The sequence below is a fragment of the Lichenostomus cassidix genome, chromosome 5, assembly GCF_008360975.1.
Source record: "Lichenostomus cassidix isolate B80296 chromosome 5, HeHo_3.0, whole genome shotgun sequence".
NCBI classification, from domain to species: Eukaryota; Metazoa; Chordata; class Aves; order Passeriformes; family Meliphagidae; genus Lichenostomus; species Lichenostomus cassidix.
In genome coordinates, this window is record NC_139486.1 from 59,169,065 (window position 1) to 59,190,151 (window position 21,087).

At 51.5% G+C, this 21,087-nt stretch overlaps 2 protein-coding genes across 2 annotated transcripts; one reads left to right on the forward strand and one right to left on the reverse strand.

Annotated features, from left to right (window-relative positions):
- Nucleotides 1–14,845: 14,845 nt before the first annotated feature.
- LOC146436804 (mas-related G-protein coupled receptor member A-like) lies at nt 14,846–15,790 on the reverse strand. The gene has a single exon (XM_085063912.1). It carries the CDS (start codon nt 15,788–15,790, stop codon nt 14,846–14,848), a length of 945 nt encoding a protein of 314 aa, XP_084920038.1.
- A 2,274-nt stretch (nt 15,791–18,064) lies between these two features.
- Nucleotides 18,065–20,218, forward strand: LOC146436805 (mas-related G-protein coupled receptor member H-like). Its single transcript, XM_085063913.1, has 2 exons — nt 18,065–18,355; nt 19,084–20,218. Exon 2 carries the CDS (start codon nt 19,195–19,197, stop codon nt 20,083–20,085), a length of 891 nt encoding a protein of 296 aa, XP_084920039.1. The 5' UTR covers nt 18,065–18,355; nt 19,084–19,194; the 3' UTR covers nt 20,086–20,218.
- The last annotated feature ends 869 nt before the right edge of the window (nt 20,219–21,087 follow it).

A 21,087-nucleotide genomic window follows, 5' to 3' on the forward strand; every position in this document is an offset into this window, starting at 1 on the left:
AGTCAGCAGCTCCCACCTCAAAGAGGGGGACACTGATTGTGTTGAAAGAGAAGAGTCTCACCTTTCCTTTCTCAACCTGGAGAATTTCACTGGAGCAGACACACTGTGGGTTCACATTGCCTCACACACACCAGCTGCTGTCCCTGGGTCAGGATCTTCAAGAGCTTCCCTGGAATGCTCACTTGGGAAAGGGGAGAGAAGCCTGCTGGGTGAGCCTGGGCAGTGTCCAGTGAGGGGTCTGTCCCAGGCCCCCTTTTGTCCCTGCTGGATCATGTTCTCCAGGGCTCTCACAAACAGGGAACTTTCTGAGCCTTTGCTGGTATCAGAGCTCTGCTTCTAATCTGCCGCTGAGTTTGTCCAGGAAATGAGTAACAGGAGAGAGCCTCAGCAATGAGACCTGTGGGAAAGCAGTTTGTCTCTGTGTCAGGTTCCTCTTTCGTTTTAAAGCAACCCCAATCCTGAAATCTTGTCTTCTGAACTGCCTGAACTTGCCCCTCTCATTCCTGGGGTGAATCCCTAGGACCCTGCACTACAAAATTTGATTCCTGGTTCAAATATTGTTTTCCTACTTGTATACCACAACTTCAATGGTATTTGACTTTCACCATGCAGTTTCCAAGAGGATTCATGCAATAATGGAATGCTGTGTGTGAGCTGGAGCACAGGCATACAGCAGAGAGATGATTTAACATTTCAGAAATGTCATTTTTTCTGAGAAGAGGTGAATCAATGCTGCTCTCTTGGCTACAACCATTAGAAAGCTAGAGATTTCATTCGACTCATCTTCTACACTCCCTTGGGAGTCAGACAGCAACCTACAATGAATTCCAAAGAATTCCTAGAAAGCTGAAATGAGATGATTCCCACCCAGACTGACATGTGTCTGGGAGCTGGGATGCTGCTGCTGGAATCTGGTGTGTGTGGAGACCCTGGGAGCAGAACTGCCTCCTCTCTTCCTCACTGACACTGTGTTTGTGTCCCCAGCTATGGAATCTCACATCCATTCATTGGGCCAATCCTTTCCAGTGCAAACAGTTCCTGATCCATGAGCTAAAGGGGCTCCAGGAGAGCTGGAGAGGGACTTTGGAGAAGGGCCTGGAGGGACAGGACAAGGGGATATGGCTTTCTCACTGACAGAGAGTGCGTTCAGATGTGATATTGGGGAGAAATCCTTCCCTGTGAGGGTGCTGAGGCACAGGTTGACCAGAGAAGCTGTGGCTGCCCCAGGATCCCTGGAAGTGTCCAAGGCCAAGCTGATTTGCATTTGGAGCAATGTGGACTTTTGGAAGCTGTTGCGGCTAGTGAAGGGGTGGGATCAGTAAAAACAACCACAAGTGCTCACAGGATGGAGGAGAAGAAGGATGAGCTCTGGTGAAGGGCTGATAGGGGGATAACAGCACTGCTAAATCTGATCTCTTTTAACTTTTATTGCATCATTAAGGGGATTGGCAGTAATTAATGTGGGGTCTAACTGCTGATAACCTGGCTGCAAGCAACTCTTTTCTGTCCTTCCCTTGGACAGAGTGTGCCTACAGCAGAATGAGAAAAAAGGGCAATTCTTGTCTCAGTTGTGCTCCCTTGAGTCCAGGGAAGGTTTTGGCAATGGTCCCAGAGCTGTTCCCAGAAAGGGAGTTGTTTCTGAGAAGCACGCAGCTGCCTCCCCAGCACTGCCAGCACTGCCAGCATTCCAGTGCCACCAGCACCACCAGCATCCCTCTGCTGCTGGAGGGACCATGACCCCTCAGGGAACAGAAATGAGCAATGGTAGAAACCTGTAGGGAGACGAAAGGGACAGCAGTCGGAGAATGGGACATTCTGCAGGGAAGGAGTGTTTCTAATCAAGAGGAAATGACGAGCCATTCCCACAGTTCTGGTGGAGCTTTTGAAAAAAGCCACTTCCCTTGCAGCAAAAGCAAAAAAAAAAAAAAAGGAAGTGAAACTCAGATGTAGCCAAAACTGCAGTTTCCGACTGCCCTGTGACTCCACCGAGTCTTGGGAAGCAACACTGTGACAGGGCACAGAGAGGAGTCAGCAGGACAGGAGAGGGGACCTCCTGGGGATCTGGGCACTTTCTCCTTCATGTTACTGACCTGGGAGGATGTTGGGGAAGATGAAATAAGAAAGCCTTATAAATATGATTACCTGGCAAAAGATGCTGAGAATCTGGAAAATATAAGCGAGATTGAAATGAAGACAAGCTTTGAGTTACCAAACCCCATTTACTGAAGAAGTAGAAAACAGTGTTATGGCTGACTGGAGCTAATCCCCTCTTGATGAAGCAATACCCTCTGCTCGTAGGCAGGTCCAAGGGTCAGAGCAGACCCTGCCAACTGGGCAGAGCGTCCAAAGAGCAGTTTTTAGAGTTTAAAATATAACGCCGTATGGTAATGCGATGGTTCTAATAGGTTGTATGTAAATGTTGTAGGATTTGTAGCTTGTTCTACATTGGTTAATAAGAATTAGAATATTCAACACAGAAGATGATTTATTGTATTGTAAACGGCAACCTTGCATCTTTTTCTTTTCTGTCTTTTCTGCTCTATCTCTCTCTCTTTCTCTCTCTCTTTTTCCTCTGACCTCCTTTGGGCTGCATCTGGCAGCCCCTGGCAGCTCTCCTACACCCATGCCCTTTCACAATTAACCCCATGCTCTATGACCTGACTTCAGAGATCTCTCGTCTCTCGAAGATCAAATGAATCTTCGGATTTTGTTCCGACCATGTGCAACTGACAAACAAACCCATCTAATCCTGCGGATCCAAATCCTACACGAGGATCTGCATTAGGATGTGGACCCCAAAGGAGCAAGTGATGCCAGGAACAGCCACTGATCTGGACAGACACCCTTTGCCTGCTGCTGCCCCACACTCAACAGGTCAGTGCAATGTTTTCCTTCCTCCCTATCCTACCTGCCTCTCCTCCAGCAGCTGCTCTGTTCCTGCCACCCTCTCCTGGTGACTGCAGTGCCCTCCCCAGCTCCTCCCTCTGCCCTGAGCTTCCCTTCTGTATCTTGGTATTGAAATCAGATGGAAAAAACTTTTTGACACAATGGAACACATTAGAAAGCAGGAATTCTTTATCTGTGCAGGTCATACGGAAGGATCTCTCCTTTTTCTGTGTGTGGAGAGACTTTACAACAGGGGTTTTATCCATTAAAATCTTTCAAAGTAATAAAAAAGTGTTTCTTTCCAAATAAATAATCATCACTGAATGTATTCACTGTATTCACTGTACAGGATTGCAGTATTCACTGAATGCTGCAATATTAAAGGTGACCCTCCTTGAACTTTTCCTTTGGCCATGTGCTGTTGCTTCTTGTTACAGAACTTGTCCCAAAAGCACTGGAGGCCTCCTTATCTCTTTCTCCACTGGTTCCACCCACGTTTATCCTTCTCTGTCCACACCTTTACATCATTTTATCTTTTTGTCCAGCTGGTCTTTCAACCGCTTCAGGGAAGCTGAAAATTTTTATTCTCTGTGTTCTTTATCATTCTCCTGCCAAACATCCCAACCCTCCCACCTCCCTCTCCCACCCCACTATTTCCACTGCCCTCCTCCCCTGCACATCTCACTGCTCTCTACTGAATCCTTCCTGCTGCACGGAGCTGCTGAGGAGCTGCATGGTCCATCCTGGGATTCTCCAAGCACTGACTCCCCATCCACTCTGACCACAGCCAGGGGCCTCATCCCACCACCTGCCCAGCGTCCATCCATGGAGGTGAGCACTGTCACCCCTCCTCCTGCCTCACCCACTGAAGGAGATGATCCATGTGAAATAGATGTCAGCAGCATGGCCATACACAGTGTCACACTGCTCATCTGCCTCTGCGGGCTGGCTGGGAATGGGGCTGTCCTCTGCCTCCTCAGACTGAAAGACCCTAACATCAAAATCTTTAATCTGGCTGTCATCGACTTCTTCTTCCTCCTCTTCACAGTCCCCTCTGCCCTGCTCTCCCTGGTGGAGGAAGTGTCCTGCTCCACTATCATGCCCCTGGTGTACCTGAGCTTCCTTTACCAGATGTCTGTGGTCTCCTACTACTGGGGGCTGTGGCGGCTGACAGACACCAGCATTGGGATGGGCATGTACAAGCTGTACCAGGGCTTCTGCCACTGCCGCCTTCCAGAGCGCCTGCTGTGGGTGGTGCACAGTGTCGAATTCTGGGCTTTCTTCACTCTCATCACTGTCATTCCCACGGTGACTTCCCTGTGTCCATCACACAAGCGGGAGCAATGTCGGGTGGCTCTCATCTCCACATTTGCATTCATCCTGCTCCTCTTTGCTGCACCCGACGTCATTACCAGATCACTCAACTTCATTAAGGCAAAACGTGGCTCCCAGCAGCAGCAACTCAACAAGCGTGACATTGTTATCTTCCTCATTCTGCTCTTCACTCTCCTCCTCACCCTCTGGAACTTCCTGCACCAGCTCGGCTACATTGTTGTGTCCTTCCAGGTTTTTTTCCTGCTCACCTGCATCAACAGCACCTACAAACCCTTCATCTACTTCCTGGTGGGGAGGTGTTGGAGGACCTGCCCCGTGGGGTCCCTAAGGGAATCTCTCCAGAGGGTTTTTGAGGAGCAGGAAGACAACTCTGCCAGCAAAAAAGACACCACCACTGACACAGTGGTCTTAGCCTGTTGATCCCTTTGACTGCACTGCTGAGGGACCCTGGGACAGAGGCTGAGGGTTTCCTTGAGTCACCTGATTAATAAATATCCACAGGATCACCCTCCCGTGATGTAATCCTGCAGGAGAAGCGAGCAGGTGCATGTGGGAGGGATGCTCTGCAAGGAGTACATTGGAGCATGGCTTTCCTCCTCCCTCCCAGGTCCTAAAACACTATTCCCCCAAGGGAATATTTTGCAACACAGCTGTGATCCCAAAAATCCCCCTGGCACCTTGTTCCTGCATCCCACTGCAGTCTGATATCAATAAACAGCATCCTGAACCCTGAGCTGCCTTCACCCTGTCTGCCAGCGCTTGCTGCCTTCCTCTGGCTCCTGCTGCCAGCCGGGAATGGGGGTGGAGGGAGGGAGGGAGGGGACAGAGCCATGGCTTGTGCTCCCTGCAGCAAACATGATCCCGAGTGCCCAGAGCTGGGATGGCAGCAGCACAGCCGGCATGGGCAGGATGGCCCAGGGGCTCAGCATTCCCTTCCCAGCTGCACTCTGAGTGGCACAGCAAAGATCTCCCTGGTCCCGGCTGGAGCAGGGCAGCAGTGGGGCTGTCAGGGGGGAAGGTGGCCCTGGGGGGAGTCTGGGAGTGTCAGAGGGGTCAGGAGGGGTCAGGAAGGGTGTGGATGCTGCCGATCCCAAATGTCCTCACTGGGGAGCAGCAGAGCTACAGGTTGTGCTCAGAGCCAGGGAGAGGCCAGGAAAGCTGCTGGATGGGATGGGATGGGATGGGATGGGATGGGATGGGATGGGATGGGATGGGATGGCAGTGGGGTGGAAATAGGAATGGGGAGCGATACCAAAAGGGGCTGGAATAAACTTTCTAACACCATGGGAAGCATTAGGAAGCAGGAATTCTTTACCTGCACAGGACATACAGAAGCATCTCTCATGGTTGTGTGTCTGAGGTGAGACTTTACAGCAGGGGTTTTATCCATTATAACCATATATAGTCATTAAAACTTGTTTCTTATCTAATACCTAAACATCACTTTCCTCTGACTAATTTCTGTGCATCCACATCTTCCTGAGTGTCTGCCATGGTTTCAGCCTCATCAAATGCCAAGCACCTATGGCAGCTGCTTGCTTGTTCTCTCCCCTGCCACATCTGGGAAGAGGGGAGGAAAAAAAAATTAGTTAAGCGTTCATGAGTCGAGATAAGGACTGTTAGAAAACACTTCAAGGGAAAACAGGCTCAACTTAAAGTTGCAAAATGAATTTATTACTAACAGAGTCAAAGGAGGATAATGAGAAGTAAAAGAAACCCTTAAAGACACTGTTTTTCCTCTCACCCCCTCCCTCCTTCCCATCAACAGTGCAGGGAGGGCAGGGTGTGGGGCTTTGGGTCAGCTCATCCCCAGGATCTTCTACTGCTCAGGGAGAGAGGTCCTTTCCCTGCATTGCCATGGGCTCCCTTCCACAGGAGACAGTTCTCTGGGAACTCTTCCAGTGCAGCTCCAAACTCAGGAACAGCAGCAGCACAGACAATCCTGCTGCAATGTGAGCTCCTCCCACGGGCAGTCAGTCCTCCCAAACTGCTGTGCTGTGGCTCCCTCGTCCACAGGCTGCACTCCTCCAAGGACAGGCTGCTCCAGCCTGGAATCAAGGGCTCTCTCTCTCCACTGAGACTTCCACTGGATCACAGCCTCCTCCAGGCACCCACCCACTCTGGCATGGGGCATTTCCTCCATGGGCTGTGGGTGGATTTCTGCATCCCTGTTGGACCCCATGGGCTGCAGGGTGACATCCTGCTCCACCATGGTCTTCACCAAAGCCTACAGAGGAAACTTGGCTCTGGTGCCTGGAGCACCTCCTCCCTCACCTTCTGCACTGCCCTTGGTGTCTCCATGTTGTTTCCCTCACATGTTGTCACCTCCTCTTCCTCCTTCCCTGGCTAGAAACAACTGCATGCACATTTGCTTTGATTTCTCCTCCAATATGTTATCACAGAGGAGTACCCACCATCTCCAACTGGCACAGGCTTGGCCAGCAGCATATATGTCATCTTCAGAGCCATTAGAGATTGGCTCTGCTGGACATGGTGAAAGCTTCCAGAAGCTTCTCTCAGGAGCCATCTTTGTGGCACCCCTACTAACAAAAACTGGGCCAAGCAAAACCAACACAGAGGGTCATTCCATGGGGAGCACAGCCAGAGAACAGGGCTGGGCCAGGCTGCTCTGGCTCAGAGCCATGTGGCCTCATGTCCCCATACTTCTGGCTGTCTCTGACACATCTCCAGGTGCCACGTGTCCAGCAGTGCCTCACAGAGCTGTCACCTCCACCCCAGCAGTGTCCCCAGGGCTGTGGCTCCCCTCCTCACTCCTGCTTTTCCCCTCAAACACTCTCCACAGATCAACTTAGGTGGAGCACAGAAAGTGCTGCTGGCAGCTCCCCACCAGCACATAAATCACAGGGCTGAGGCTGCTGTTCAGCAAGGCCAGCAGCCAGGAGGTGTTTTCTGGGAATAACTTGACAGAATCAGAAAGGCTGAGGAGAACCTCCAAGCAGAAAGGGATGCTGAAGGCAAAGAAGAGCAGGAAGTTGAGCAGGATGGTGACACAGGGCTTCCCTGGCTGCCACCTCTGGGAGCCACAGCAGAGCCTGAGGAACAGGAACAGGTTGGAAACCAACATCACTATGGACAGAATCAGGGAAATCACAAGGGCTACACCTGCAAGGACTGTCTCTGAGTCTTCAGTAAAGGTGAGGTAGAGGGAGGACACCAAAACCCCAGTGAGAACCCAGATGGACCCACTGATGACACCCGAGAGGTGCCGGGGGCGGTGGCTTTGGTACCAGATGGGGCAGAGGATGGAGACACAGTGCTCCATGCTGAGGGCTGTCAGCAGCCCCAGGCTGCTCAGGTCAAACAGGTGGCACAGGAGTTCCACTGCAAATACAAAATCTGTGTAGAGAGGAGCAAGATGAATCAAAGATGTGCAAAATGCTGCTAAGGTCAGAAAAGCCAAGATAAGCAGGGAGAACAGGAGGAGCAGGCAGAAGTCAGCTACAGCCAGATTTAGGGTGTAGACAGTGAAAGGGTTCTGCTTCATGTGGAAGCCCAGGAACCACATGGCCATCCCATTCCCCACCATCCCACAGAGGGAAATCCCCAGACAGACCCCTGCAAGAGCAATCAGTGTGTAGGGAAAGCTCGAGCATTGATCTGGGAGATATTCCTCCCAGTCCACAGATCCATTCAGAGTGAGGTTTGTTGTGCTGTTCTCCTCCATGGTGAATGATCCTGTTCCCAGTGGTTGTCTTCTCCTTTTCCACCACTTCTAGGGAGAGATGAGGAACCAGAGGGAAATAAGGGCCATCAGCATTCCCAGCACTTCCCATCTGCTCACACAGCCCCAGGAAGAACCTCCACCCCTGCAGTGCCCAGGCCCAGGGCAGGAAAAATCTGTCACTACTCCATCCCTGGACTCCTCCCTCCAGTAGGAACAGCGCTGTCATAGGAACCCCACGGGAAAAGGATCTGGTGGTGGCTGCTGGGACCACTGGCTATGCTTCAGCCTCATCCCTCGTGCCTGGTGTGCAGCCCTTAGCCCAGAGATCACATCCCATGGTCAGAGCTTCCCCTCACAATCTCACCACATCAGTGACAGCTTCCCCTCACATGTCCCAGGGACAGAGATCTTGTCAGGAGGAGGTGGCCATGTCACCCCCTTCCTCTCCTCCCCCCAGTTCTTCATGAGGAGCTGCTGATCTGCTATGATCCTATTAATTCAGACACTCAAGTTCTATAATTTTCAACACCATTTACTGGTCTAAAACAATGAAGGAGAAGAGTACAGCACAGATAATATTATGTCCCTTCAGATGCTGTGAACCTTGAGGCAAAATGCTCCTCTGGTGAGGGAAGATCCTGTCCATGGAAAGCCTGCTCCACTATGGTCCTTTCAGCTTTTACAGGGTTTTCTGAACCCCTCAGAAATTCCAGACCTCATTGTGAACCCAATCCCTGCCCCTTGGGTGCCAACAGAGCCCCTGAGCAGCAGCCATGAGGACAAGCACTGGCCTTGTGTCCACTTGCTGTGGGAAATCACCAGTGCCCAGACACAGGAGTGCACGAGGGCTTTGCCCACAGCCTCTCATCACATCCCATCTAACCACAATCAGCAGCCCAATTTCCCCTGCTGAGCATGTGTCTCCTCTGAGATTAGGTTTGTGGGGTACATGGTGCTGCCAGTGTGCACTTATCTCCAAGTGGTTCCTGCCACACAATCTCAGCCTTTCACAGCACAGGGACTGGCATTTTGTTGCTTGTTTTCTGTCCTTCTTTCATGCATTTTCCATCTGTTGTATCCTGTGCTTGTCATCCCCCAGACTGATGTGCTCCAAAGATACCCTTGTTGATGCACAAGGTCCATGGTCCCTCCAGGGTGTCCAGCCTGGAGCTGCAGGATTTGGAGCTAGAGGAAGACTTGACACAAGGAGAGAACACAAGTTCAAGGTCCATCCCTGAGAGGGAGATGGAGAAAGGTGCAACTCCTGGAAGTGTGTCCCAGAAGGAAGTTGGGAGAAGTCTTTGAGCACCAGATACATGTCACTAGAGGCACTGAGCAACTTGTGCTGTTGCAGGTCTGCACATCAGGGATTTCTCACTCTTGGAGGTCTCTGGCTCATCTCTCTCACCTCTCTGCCATCCTGGGAATGTTATATGTCCCCTCCTGTGTTGATGGATACCCACCATCCACCACCACACAGGGAAAGCCAGAAGCCCCTCACATGGTGGGACAACAGCAGAGAATGGCAGGAAGAGAGGAAGGGGGTGACGTGGCCACCTCCTCCTGACAAGACCTCTGTCCCTGGGACATGTGAGGGGAAGCTGTCACTGATGTGGTGAGATTGTGAGGGGAGGCTCTGACCATGGGATGTGATCTCTGGGCTAAGGGCTGCACACCAGGCACAAGGAATGAGGCTGAAGCAGAGCCAGTGGTCCCAGCAGCCACCACCAGATCCTTTTCCCCTGGAGCTCCTGTGACAGAGCTGTTCCTACTTGGAGGTAAGAGTCCAGGGATGGAGTAGTGGGTGATGCCTCCTTTCTAGGGACAGGACTGCACAGGGTGGGAGTTTGTCCTGGGCACTGCAGGGGTGGGGGTTCATCCTGGGTCTGGTGTGGGGCTGTGTGAGCAGATGGGAAGTGCTGGGAATGCTGATGGCCCTTATTTCCCTCTGGTTCCCCATGTCCCCCTAGAAGGTGGTGGAAGAAGGAGAAGGCTGCCGCTGGGAACAGGATCATCCACCATGGAGGAGACCAGCACAACAAACTTCACTTTTAATGATACAATTTATGGATATCTGGACTGGCAGGAATTTATGATGCGTGGATGCTTGGGCATTCCATATACACTGATTGCTTTTGAAGGGGTCTGTCTGGGGATTTCCCTCTGTGGGCTGGTGGGGAATGGGATGGTTGTGTGGTTCCTGGGCTTCCACATGAAGCAGAACCCTTTCACTGTCTACATCCTAAATCTGGCTGTAGCTGACTTCTGCCTGCTCCTCCTGTTGCTCCTGCTTATACTGGATTTTCTGACCTTAGCAATATTTTGCACGTCTTTGTTTCGTTTTTTTGTTCAGTATTGGAATTTTTTGCGTGCCCTTGGGCTCCCATGCTACCTGTTTGACCTGAGTGGCCTGGGGCTGCTGACAGCCCTCAGCGTGGAGCGCTGTGTCTCCATCCTCTGCCCCATCTGGTATCGCTGCCACCGCCCCCGGCACCTCTCGGGTATCGTCAGTGGGTCCCTCTGGGTTCTCATTGGGGTTTTGGTGTCCTCCTTCTATGTCACCTTTACCTTTATTGGGTACTCTGCAATCATCCTTGCAGTTGTAGCCCTCGCCATTTCCGTGGCTTTTTCCCTCATGATGTTGGTTTCCAACCTGCTCCTGTTCCTCAAACTCCGCTGTGGCTCCCAGAGGAGACACCCAGGGAGGCTCTTTGTCACCATCCTGCTCAACATCCTGCTCTTCTTCGCCTGTGGCATCCCTTTCTGTGTGGAGGTTCTCCTCTATCTTCCTTTTTCTGATGCTTTATTGCCCGGAAACATCTGCTTTCTGCTGGCACAGCTGAACAGCAGCCTCAACCCTGTGATTTATGTGCTGGTGGGGAGCTGGCGGCGGCGTCGCTTCCAGCGCTCCGTCAAAGTCGCCCTGCGGAGGGTGTTTGAGGAGAAAGCCAGGAGTGAGGAGAGCAGCCATGGCCCTGGGGACACTGCTGTGGTGGAGGAGACAGCTCTGTGAGGCACTGCTGGATGTGAGGCACCTGGAGATGTGTCACCTCAAAGACACCCACAAATATGGGACCATGGGGGCACATGGCTCTGAGCTCAGTCCTGTTCCTGTATTCCCTATGAATGACCCTCATTGCCTCATTGCCTCAGGGAATAAACTCCATCTCCTTTGGCTCAGCAGATGAGTTTCATGGGGTTTTGGGGGATCTCTTGCCTGGGCAGAGTGTGACAGGTTAAGTCCTGGGGACATATCCTGTATGGGAGGGCAGCAATTTCCCAAATCTCTGTGGGGCTGGGGCCTCTAGATGGCAGGAGAAAGGTAAGGATCTCAAGGAGCATCCTTCCCAGTCTGTCTGACAGAGCCAGCCCTGTATTCTCTGCTCATGGGAAGAGACCAAACTGACCCCAGGTAGGGCTGCCGAGCTGGGGGAGGGACAGCAACATTCCCTTGCCCATTAAGTGGGAATTTGTCACATTCTTCCATTCCATAATTAAATCATTCTGAGTAAAGTGCAGAGACGATGGTGAATTCCACTGAATTCTGGTGCCTGTGACCAAAAAAGAGCTTGAAATAAGGAAATTCATATCACCAGGTGCTTGGACCCTTTTATTGTGCAGAAATCAGGGGGTTATGCTGCTGTTCTGCAAAATGGGGCCATCCTCTGGTTCCCCAGCATCAATGTCCAAGGAAGCCCTTCAGCACCTCCATCCTGAACCTGGCCATTCTCAGGAGGAGCTGAACAGCAACTCTGCACAACAGCTTGAGCCAAAATCCAGGTTGTACTGGTCTTTTTCACGTTGTTACCACCCCATAATTAGATCTGGATTTATTTGTTTTGTTTGTTTCCAACATGGTAACTCTGACCCCAAAATGTGTTGAATAAACAACATCCACTCACTGCAGAGCTCATCCCTAGTGAGCAGTGTCCAAAAATTGCTCGTTTCCTTAGTTTTTCCCACTCTAAAGCCTCTGTCTTGTCTGAGGAGGGCAGGTACCTGTCTCACACCAGAGCTCTTCCTAAGGCACATTCCTGCAATGCTTGGGATGATGTTGACAGTGCCAAGAGCTCCTCATTCCTCCTGGGAGAGATCTGGGCAGCAGACACATCTTGCTCAGGGGAAGTTGTCCCTCCTTTTCCCACTGCCTTAAATCCAGGGGAAGACGACGTGCCACTGCTTCTGGAAAGGGAAGTGAGAGTGAAAGCCTTGGGTGGTGAGTCATGCTCTGGAGACTGTCAAGGTTTAGCCCTGACTAAATGCCAGGCACCTCAACTCTCTCTTGCTACAAAAAGAAAACTATAAAAAATACACTCCAATCTCATGAGTCAAATGAGATAGGACACTGGTTGGCAGGAGGATGCACAGAAAAAGGGGCAAGCAGGCTCCAAGCTTAAAGTTACAAACAGTGATTTAATTACCTAATAGAGTTGGAGGATAAATGCAAGGCAAAAATAAACTTTTCATACAGTTTTTGTTCACTCCCCCCCCCCTAAAGAATCTATAGTATTCACCCCCTTTCCTCTTTTATAACCACCAGACCTGGGTAGGGAGGCAGGGGGTGGGGGGGTATTTTTTTCAGTCCACAGAGCAGGTCCATACATCTATTCATCACCACAGTTTTTCTACTACGAATACTCTTTATCTATACTTATTTCTCCTTCTCATCAGGCAGTTTCTCTGCTCTCACCCCCACCCTCTTAAGAAGCAGTCTCTCTGCTCACCCCCCTTTCCCTCTTTCCAAGCCCGCAACACAGACAGGGGGCAGGTTGAGAGGGGTTTGTTCTCTGGTCAGTCCATCAGGGAGAGGGGTTCTCTACTTAGCCAGGGGTCCTTCCCAAGAGACAGTCCTCTGGGAACTTCTTTGGCGTGGGTCCAATCTCACGAGCAACATCCTGCCTGAATTCTGCTGCAACATGAGTCTTTTTGTCCATAAGGTGCTGTGCAGACTCTGCTGAGCTGAGGCCAGGCTGCTTCCATGCCAGGAGCAAGGAAAAGGCCTTTCTCTTCCTTGAAAAGGCCTCTGTAGCTTTAACTCTTTCGAGCCTCCAAACTGGATCACTGCCCTCTCCAGGCATCCACCTGCTCCTCTGGCATGGGCTGTGGGGGGATTTCTGCACTCCTGTGGACTCCATGGGCTGCAGGGGAACCTCCTGCTCCCCCCATGGCCTTCAGCACAGCTAGCAGAGAGTTTTCAGCTCCAGCACTGGAGCAGCTCCTCCCCCACCTTCTTCACTGACCTTCACGTCTCCATGCTGTTCTCCCTCACATATTTTCACCTCCAACTCCTCCTCCAACTACAAAGAAGTGAAAAAAGTGTGTGCCTGCCTTGTTTTGATTTCTTCTTAAATATGTTTTCACAGAGGCATAACCAGCACCCCAATTGGCCCAAACTTGGCCAGCAGCATGTCCATCACCTTCAGAGCCATCAGAGATTGGCTCTGCTGGACTTGATGTAAAAACTTCCAGAACTTTCACTCAGGACACACAGGAGCCATCTTTGTGCCACACCCCACCCCTCAGACACCTCTCCAGGCCTACCACAACAGCTTCTGAGGGGTCCAAATTTCTCCTAGATGTTAAAAATACTTTACTGATGTTTTGGGTCAATCAAAACCACCACATTGACACACGTGAGGTTAAACATCTAAGAAGCATTGATTAACAGAGTGGTTAATGATTAACAGAACAGAGCAACTTCTGCATCTGAGAGGGATTTTCTCTCCCTGTCTCCCATTTTCCTGTCCATTGGAAAGAAGAAACTTTCTGAGGTACAACCTCTTGTCCAGGAAAGGACTCCCATCATGAAGGGAGTTTCTCCCAAGGCAAGTGCAGAAGGATCATGATCCTTCCATGTATTTTTCTAGCTCCAAGCACCTTCCTTGTCTCCAGTGTCACCCAGGCCACTCCCTACCTGAGCTTCTTGTTTTCCATGGAATCATAAAATGGTTTGGGTTGGAAGGGACTTTAAAGACCATCCTCTTCTGACCCCCTGCCACAGGCAGGGACTAGAGTACATTGCTATTCCACTAAAGTATGTTGCTCCAAGCTCCATCCAACATGTCCTGGAAAACTTCCAGGGATCCAGGGGCAGCCACAGCTTCCCTCAGACACACCTCAAGTGGAGCCAAACCTCAAGTCACAGTTGCAACATGAGTTCAGCTAAAACCATCCAGACAGCCCAGAGAAAATGGGAGAACCCAGCATAGGCAGTTCCAGCTCCAACCCCTTGTGCTGACAGCCCACAAGACAGCCCACAGCCCCAAACTCAGTGTGCATTTTGGGAAAAGCCTTCCAGAGGCAATCCCAAATACCTGCCCACTCGTCTGGGCAACAGGGCTCAGTGTGAATTTTCCACACCTCAGTCTTCCCATGTGTCAGGACCTGCTGGAGATGGACAGGAATCACTCAGGAATTGTTCTGCACTGCTGTGCCAAGATTTCTTATCCACCTGCATGCTGGTTTCAAGCAACCACACCAAGAAAATCCATTTGCAGAATGTCTGATTCTTGGTGACTCAATTTTAATATTCCACAGGGTAGGGAAGCTCATTTCTGAGGCCGAGAAAGCTCAGACCTGTTGAATAGGAAAGATTCAAAGCAAAGACTTGAAAACAAAAGCTTTCAAAGGTGTCCCTGCCCATGGAGAAAGGGTCAGAATGTCATGATCTGTAAGGTTCCTTCCGACCCAAACCTTCCCATGATGATTCCTCACATCATCCAGAATCCACCCCAGGCAGGAGTTCCCCTGCTGCACACAGCACCAGCCTGACAGAGCTCCAGGAGCATTTGGACAGCACTCTCAGGAGCAGGGAGGGATTGTTGGGATGGCCAGGGAGCAGGTGCAGGAGCTGTACTCTGTGATCCTCATGAGTCCCTTCAAACTCAGGATGTTTTTTGATTCTATTTCACAGTGATTCGATTTCATGAGGATTCCACTTTATGATGATTCCACTGTGTTGTCCCTATTCCGGGGCTCTGGCACATCCTCAAAAGCCCTCTGGAAGGCAACTCTAACAGAGAGGGTGAATTCCTTTGCACAGCTCCCAGCCAGGAAGTAAATCAGAGGGTGGGCACTGCTGTTGGCACAGGTGAGCAGGACAGAGGTGCTGAGGGCAAAGACAGAGGGGTCAAAGGCTCTCAGCAAGAGCCAGAGCCCAAAATCAGCGGTGAAGAAGGGAAAGAAGGTGACAGGCAGCAGGACCAGGGCACAGAGCTTCCGTGGGGGCTGTTTCCATGAGCAGCACAGGAGCCTGGCCAGCAGGGCTAGAGCAGAACAGATCAGGGTGAGCACTGAGAAGAGGTAGCTCAGCACCAAGGCCACCAGCACCGAAGGGCAGAAATAGGGGGTGACGGTGAGCAGGAAGGAGAGGAGCCAGAGCAGGGCACACAGGAGCACCGGGAAGTGCTGGGAGCGGTGGCAGGGCCAGCAGGACACAGGGAGGACAAAGAGAGCTGTCCAAGCACTGAGGGCTGTCAGAGAGTAGAGCCGGGCAGTGAAAGAGAAGAGGATGGTGACGTTCAGCCTGGGTGTCACACCCCGTGAGCCCAGCTGGTGGCAGAAGCTCTCTGGGCCATAAAATATCCCCAGGGCAATGGTGATGAAGAGCAGGAAGCTGAAGTCAGCGATGGCCAGGCTGAGGATGCAGATGGTGATGGGGTTCCTGCGGGTGTGGAAGCTGAGGAGCCAGAGGACAGCCCCGTTCCCCACCATTCCACACAGGCACAGGAGCAGCGTGACAGGGACTCTGCTCGAGTGGCTGTTGTCACACTCGGTCCAGTAGGAGTGCTTGTCCTCATTCCAGCTCCCGTTGGAGACTTTCCCACCGGGCTGGCTCCAGCAGGGAGGGCTGTCTGTCTGTGTGGCAGGGGACAATGTGCTCATTGTGACACCTCTGCTGCTTCTCCTTCCCCTCACACAGCTGGAGGGGTGACAAACACACACACCTTACCAATGCTGCTGTCCCCCACACGTGGCTTTCCCCATATTTTCCCACCCCCAGCTTCCATGTGGAGCAGCACAGGGAGAGGCAAGGGACAGGGCAGATTGCTAGTAGGATGTGGGAGATGGGTATGACTGCCTGGAACAAAAGCCAGGCAGATACCTCCTTCCTGGCTTTGGACAGCACAGAGCTGGAGGAGGGAAACAGTTGGAGAAGGAGACGATTGCCTGTGGAGATATCAGTGAGTGTCTTTGGGGTGGATCTGACCTGGATTCTCAGGTGTCAGTTGATATCACTGAGCTCTTGGATTCCTTCAGCAGGACACTCGTTTCAGTATTCCCCCTCTCCCTTTCCCCACAATATTTAGAGCTTTTAATACCCTTTTAATTCCCCCACCAAAATCAGTCAGTATGTCCCACCTCAAAGAGGGGGACACTGATTGTGTTGAAAGAGAAAAGTCTGACCTTTCCTTTCTCAGCCTGGAGAATTTCACTGGAGCAGACACACTGTGGGTTCACATTGCCTCACACACACCAGCTGCTGTCCCTGGGTCAGGATCTTCAAGAGCTTCCCTGGAATGCTCACTTGGGAAAGGGGAGAGAAGCCTGCTGGGTGAGCCTGGGCAGTGTCCAGTGAGGGGTCTGTCCCAGGCCCCCTTTTGTCCCTGCTGGATCATGTTCTCCAGGGCTCTCACAAGCAGGGAACTTTCAGAGCCTTTGCTGGTATCAGAGCTCTGCTTCTAATCTGCTCTTTGTCCAGGAAATGAGTAACAGGAGAGAGCCTCAGCAATGAGACCTGTGGGAAAGCAGTTTGTCTTGTGTCAGGTTCCTCTTTCGTTTTAAAGCAACCCCAATCCTGAAATCTTGTCTTCTGAGCTGCCTGAACTTGCCCCTCTCATTCCTGGGGTGAATCCCTAGGACCCTGCACTACAAAATTTGATTCCTTGTTCAAATGTTGTTTTGCTACTTGTATCCCACAACTTCAATGGTATTTGACTTTTACCATGCAGTTTCCAAGAGGATTCATGCAATAATGGAATGCTGTGTGTGAGCTGGAGCACAGGCATACAGCAGGGGGATGATTTAATATTGCAGAAATGTAATTTTTTCTGAGAAGAGGCAAATCAATGTTGCTCTCTTTGCTACAACCATTAGAAAGTTAGAGGTTTCATCTGAGTCATCTTCTATGCTCCCTTGAGAGTCAGACTGCAGCCTACAATGAATTCCACAGAATTCCTAGAAAGCTGAAATGAGATGATTCCCACCCAGACTGACATGTGTCTGGGAGCTGGGATGCTCCTGCTGGAATCTGGTGTGTGTGGAGACCCTGGGAGCAGAACTGCCTCCTCTCTTCCTCACTGACACTGTGTTTGTGTCCCCAGCTATGGAATCTCACATCCATTCATTGGGCCAATCCTTTCCAGTGCAAACAGTTCCTGATCCATGAGCTAAAGGGGCTCCAGGAGAGCTGGAGAGGGACTTTGGAGAAGGGTCTGGAGGGACAGGACAAGGGGATATGGCTTTCTCACTGACAGAGGGTGGGTTGAGATGTGATACTGGGGAGAAATCCTTCCCTGTGAGGGTGCTGAGGCACAGGTTGTCCAGAGAAGCTGTGGCTGCCCCAGGATCTCTGGAAGTGTTCCAGGCGAGGGTGGATGGGATTTTGAGCAATGTGGACTTTTGGAAGGTGTTGCTGCTGGTGAAGGACTGGGATCAGTAAAAACAACCACAAGTGCTCCCAGGATGGAGGAGGAGGAGGATGAGCTCTGATGAAGGGCTGATAGGGGGTTAACAGCACTGCTAAATCTGATCTCTTATAACTTTTATTGTATCATTAAGGGGATTGGCAGTAATTAATGTGGGGTCTAACTGCTAATAACCTGGCTGCAAACAACTCTTTTCTGTCCTTCCCTTGGACAGAGTGTGCCTACAGCAGAATGAGAAAAATGGAAATTCTTGGCTCAGCTGTGTCCTTTGGGCCCAGGGGAACTCTGGCAATGATCCTGGAGCTCTTCCCAGAATGGGAGTTGTTCCTCACAAGCACCCAGCTGCCTCCCCAGCACTGCCAGCATTCCAGTGCCACCAGCACCACCAGCATCCCTCTGCTGCTGGAGGGACCATGACCCCTCAGGGAACAGAAATGAACAATGGTAGAAACCTGTAGGGAGACGAAAGGGACAGCAGTCAGAGAATGGGACATTCTGCAGCACAAACCAAAAAAAAAAAAAAAAAAAAAAAAGGAAGCAAAACTCAGATGTAGCCAAAACTGCAGTTTCTGACTCCCCCGTGACTCCACCGAGTCTTGGGAAGCAACACTGCGACAGGGCACAGAGAGGAGTCAGCAGGACAGGAGTGGGGACCTCCTGGGGATCTGGGCACTTTCTCCTTCGTGTTGCTGACCTGGGAGGCTCTGCATTAGGATATGGATCCAAAAGGAGCAAGAGATGCTGGGAACTGCCACTGATCTGGACAGACACCCTTTGCCTGCTGCTGCCCCACACTCAACAGGTCAGTGCAATGTTTTCCTTCCTCCCTACCCCACCTGCCTCTCCTCCAGCAGCTGCTCTGTTCCTGCCACCCTCTGCCTGTGACTGCAGTGTCCTCCCCAGCTCCTCCCTCTGCCCTGAGCTTCCCTTCTGTATCTTGATATTGAAATGAGATGGAAAAAACTTTTTGACACAATGGAACACATTAGAGAGCAGGAATTCTTTATGGGTGCAGGTCATACGGAAGGATCTCTCCTTTTTCTGTGTGTAGAGAGACTTTACAGCAGGGGTTTTATCCATTAAAATCGTTCAAAGTCATAAAAAAGTGTTTCTTTCCAAATAAATAATCATCACTGAATCTATTCACTGTATTCACTGTACAGGATTGCAGTATTCACTGAATGCTGCAATATTAAAGGTGACCCTCCTTGAACTTTTCCTTTGGCCATGTGCTGTTGCTTCTTGTTACAGAACTTGTCCCAAAAGCACTGGAGGCCTCCTTATCTCTTTCTCCACTGGTTCCACCCACGTTTATCCTTCTCTCTCCATGCTCCTTTACATCCTTTTATCTTTTTGTCCAACTGGTCTTTCAACCGCTTCAGGGAAGCTGAAAATTCTTATTCTCTGTGTTCTTTATCATTCTCCTGCCAAACATCCCAACCCTCCCACCTCCCTCTCCCACCCCACTATTTCCACTGCCCTCCTCCCCTGCACATCTCACTGCTCTCTACTGAATCCTTCCTGCTGCAGGGAGCTGCTGAGGAGCTGCATGGTCCATCCTGGGATTCTCCAAGCACTGACTCCCCATCCACTCTGACCACAGCCAGAGGCCTCATTCCACCAGCTGCCCAGCGTCCATCCATGGAGGTGAGCACTGTCACCCCTCCTCCTGCCTCACCCACTGAAGGAGATGATCCATGTGAGATAGATGTCAGCAGCATGGCCATACACAGTGCCACACTGCTCATCTGCCTCTGCGGGCTGGCTGGGAATGGGGCTGTCCTCTGCCTCCTCAGACTGAAAGACCCTAACATCAAAATCTTTAATCTGGCTGTCATCGACTTCTTCTTCCTCATCTTCACAGTCCCCTCTGCCCTGCTCTCCCTGGTGGAGGAAGTGTCCTGCTCCACTATCATGCCCCTGGTGTACCTGAGCTTCCTTTACCAGATGTCTGTGGTCTCCTACTACTGGGGGCTGTGGCGGCTGACAGACACCAGCATTGGGATGGGCATGTACAAGCTGTACCAGGGCTTCTGCCACTGCCGCCTTCCAGAGCGCCTGCTGTGGGTGGTGCACAGTGTCGAATTCTGGGCTTTCTTCACTCTCATCACTGTCATTCCCACGGTGACTTCCCTGTGTCCATCACACAAGCGGGAGCAATGTCGGGTGGCTCTCATCTCCACATTTGCATTCATCCTGCTCCTCTTTGCTGTACCCGATGTCATTACCAGATCACTCAACTTCATTAAGGCAAAACGTGGCTCCCAGCAGCAGCAACTCAACAAGCGTGACATTGTTATCTTCCTCATTCTGCTCTTCACTCTCCTCCTCACCATCTGGAACTTCCTGCACCAGCTCGGCTACATTGTTGTGTCCTTCCAGGTTTTTTTCCTGCTCACCTGCATCAACAGCACCTACAAACCCTTCATCTACTTCCTGGTGGGGAGGTGTTGGAGGACCTGCCCCGTGGGGTCCCTAAGGGAATCTCTCCAGAGGGTTTTTGAGGAGCAGGAAGACAACTCTGCCCAGTAAAAAGACACCACTGAAGACACAGCACTCTGAGCCTGTTGATCCCTTTGACTGCACTGCTGAGGGACCCTGGGACAGAGGCTGAGGGTTTCCTTGAGTCACCTGATTAATAAATATCCACAGGATCTCCCTCCCACACTGTATTCCTGCAGGAGAAGCGAGCAGGTGCATGTGGGAGGGATGCTCTGCAAGGAGTACATTGGAGCATGGCTTTCCTCCTCCCTCCCAGGTCCTAAAACACTATTCCCCCAATGGGATATTTCCCAACACAGCTGTGATCCCAAAAATCCCCTGGCACCTGGTTCCTGCATCCCACTGCAGTCTGATATCAATAAACAGCATCCTGAACCCTGAGCTGCCTTCGCCCCGTCTGCCAGCACTTGCTGCCTTCCTCTGGCTCCTGCTGCCAGCCGGGAATGGGGGTGGAGGGAGGGAGGGAGGGAGGGAGGGAGGGAGGGACACAGGCATGGCTTGTGCTCCCTGCAGCAAACATGATCCCGAGTGCCCAGAGCTGGGATGGCAGCGGCACAGCCAGCATGGGCAGGATGGCCCAGGGGCTCAGCATTCCCTTCCCAGCTGCTCTCTGAGTGGCACAGCAAAGATCTCCCTGGTCCCGGCTGGAGCAGGGCAGCAGTGGGACTGTCAGGGGGGAAGGTGGCCCCGGGGGGAGTCTGGGTGTGTCGGAGGGGTCAGGAGGGGTCAGGAAGGGTGTGGATGCTGCTGATCCCAAATGTCCTCACTGGAGAGCAGCAGAGCTACAGGTTGTGCTCAGAGCCAGGGAGAGGCCAGGAAAGCTGCTGGATGGGATGGGATGGGATGGGATGGGATGGGATGGGATGGGGTGGGATGGGATGGGATGGGCAGTGGGGTGGAAATAGGAATGGGGAGCGATACCAAAAGGGGCTGGAATAAACTTTCTAACACCATGGGAATCATTAGGAAGCAGGAATTCTTTACCTGCACAGGACACACAGAAGGATCTCTCATGGTTCTATGTCTGAGGTG

Bases quoted from the DNA above. Each gene is read 5' to 3' on its own strand.
- LOC146436805 (XM_085063913.1), top strand. From the start codon at position 19,195: ATGGAGGTGAGCACTGTCACCCCTCCTCCTGCCTCACCCACTGAAGGA.
- LOC146436804 (XM_085063912.1), bottom strand. From the start codon at position 15,790: ATGAGCACATTGTCCCCTGCCACACAGACAGACAGCCCTCCCTGCTGG.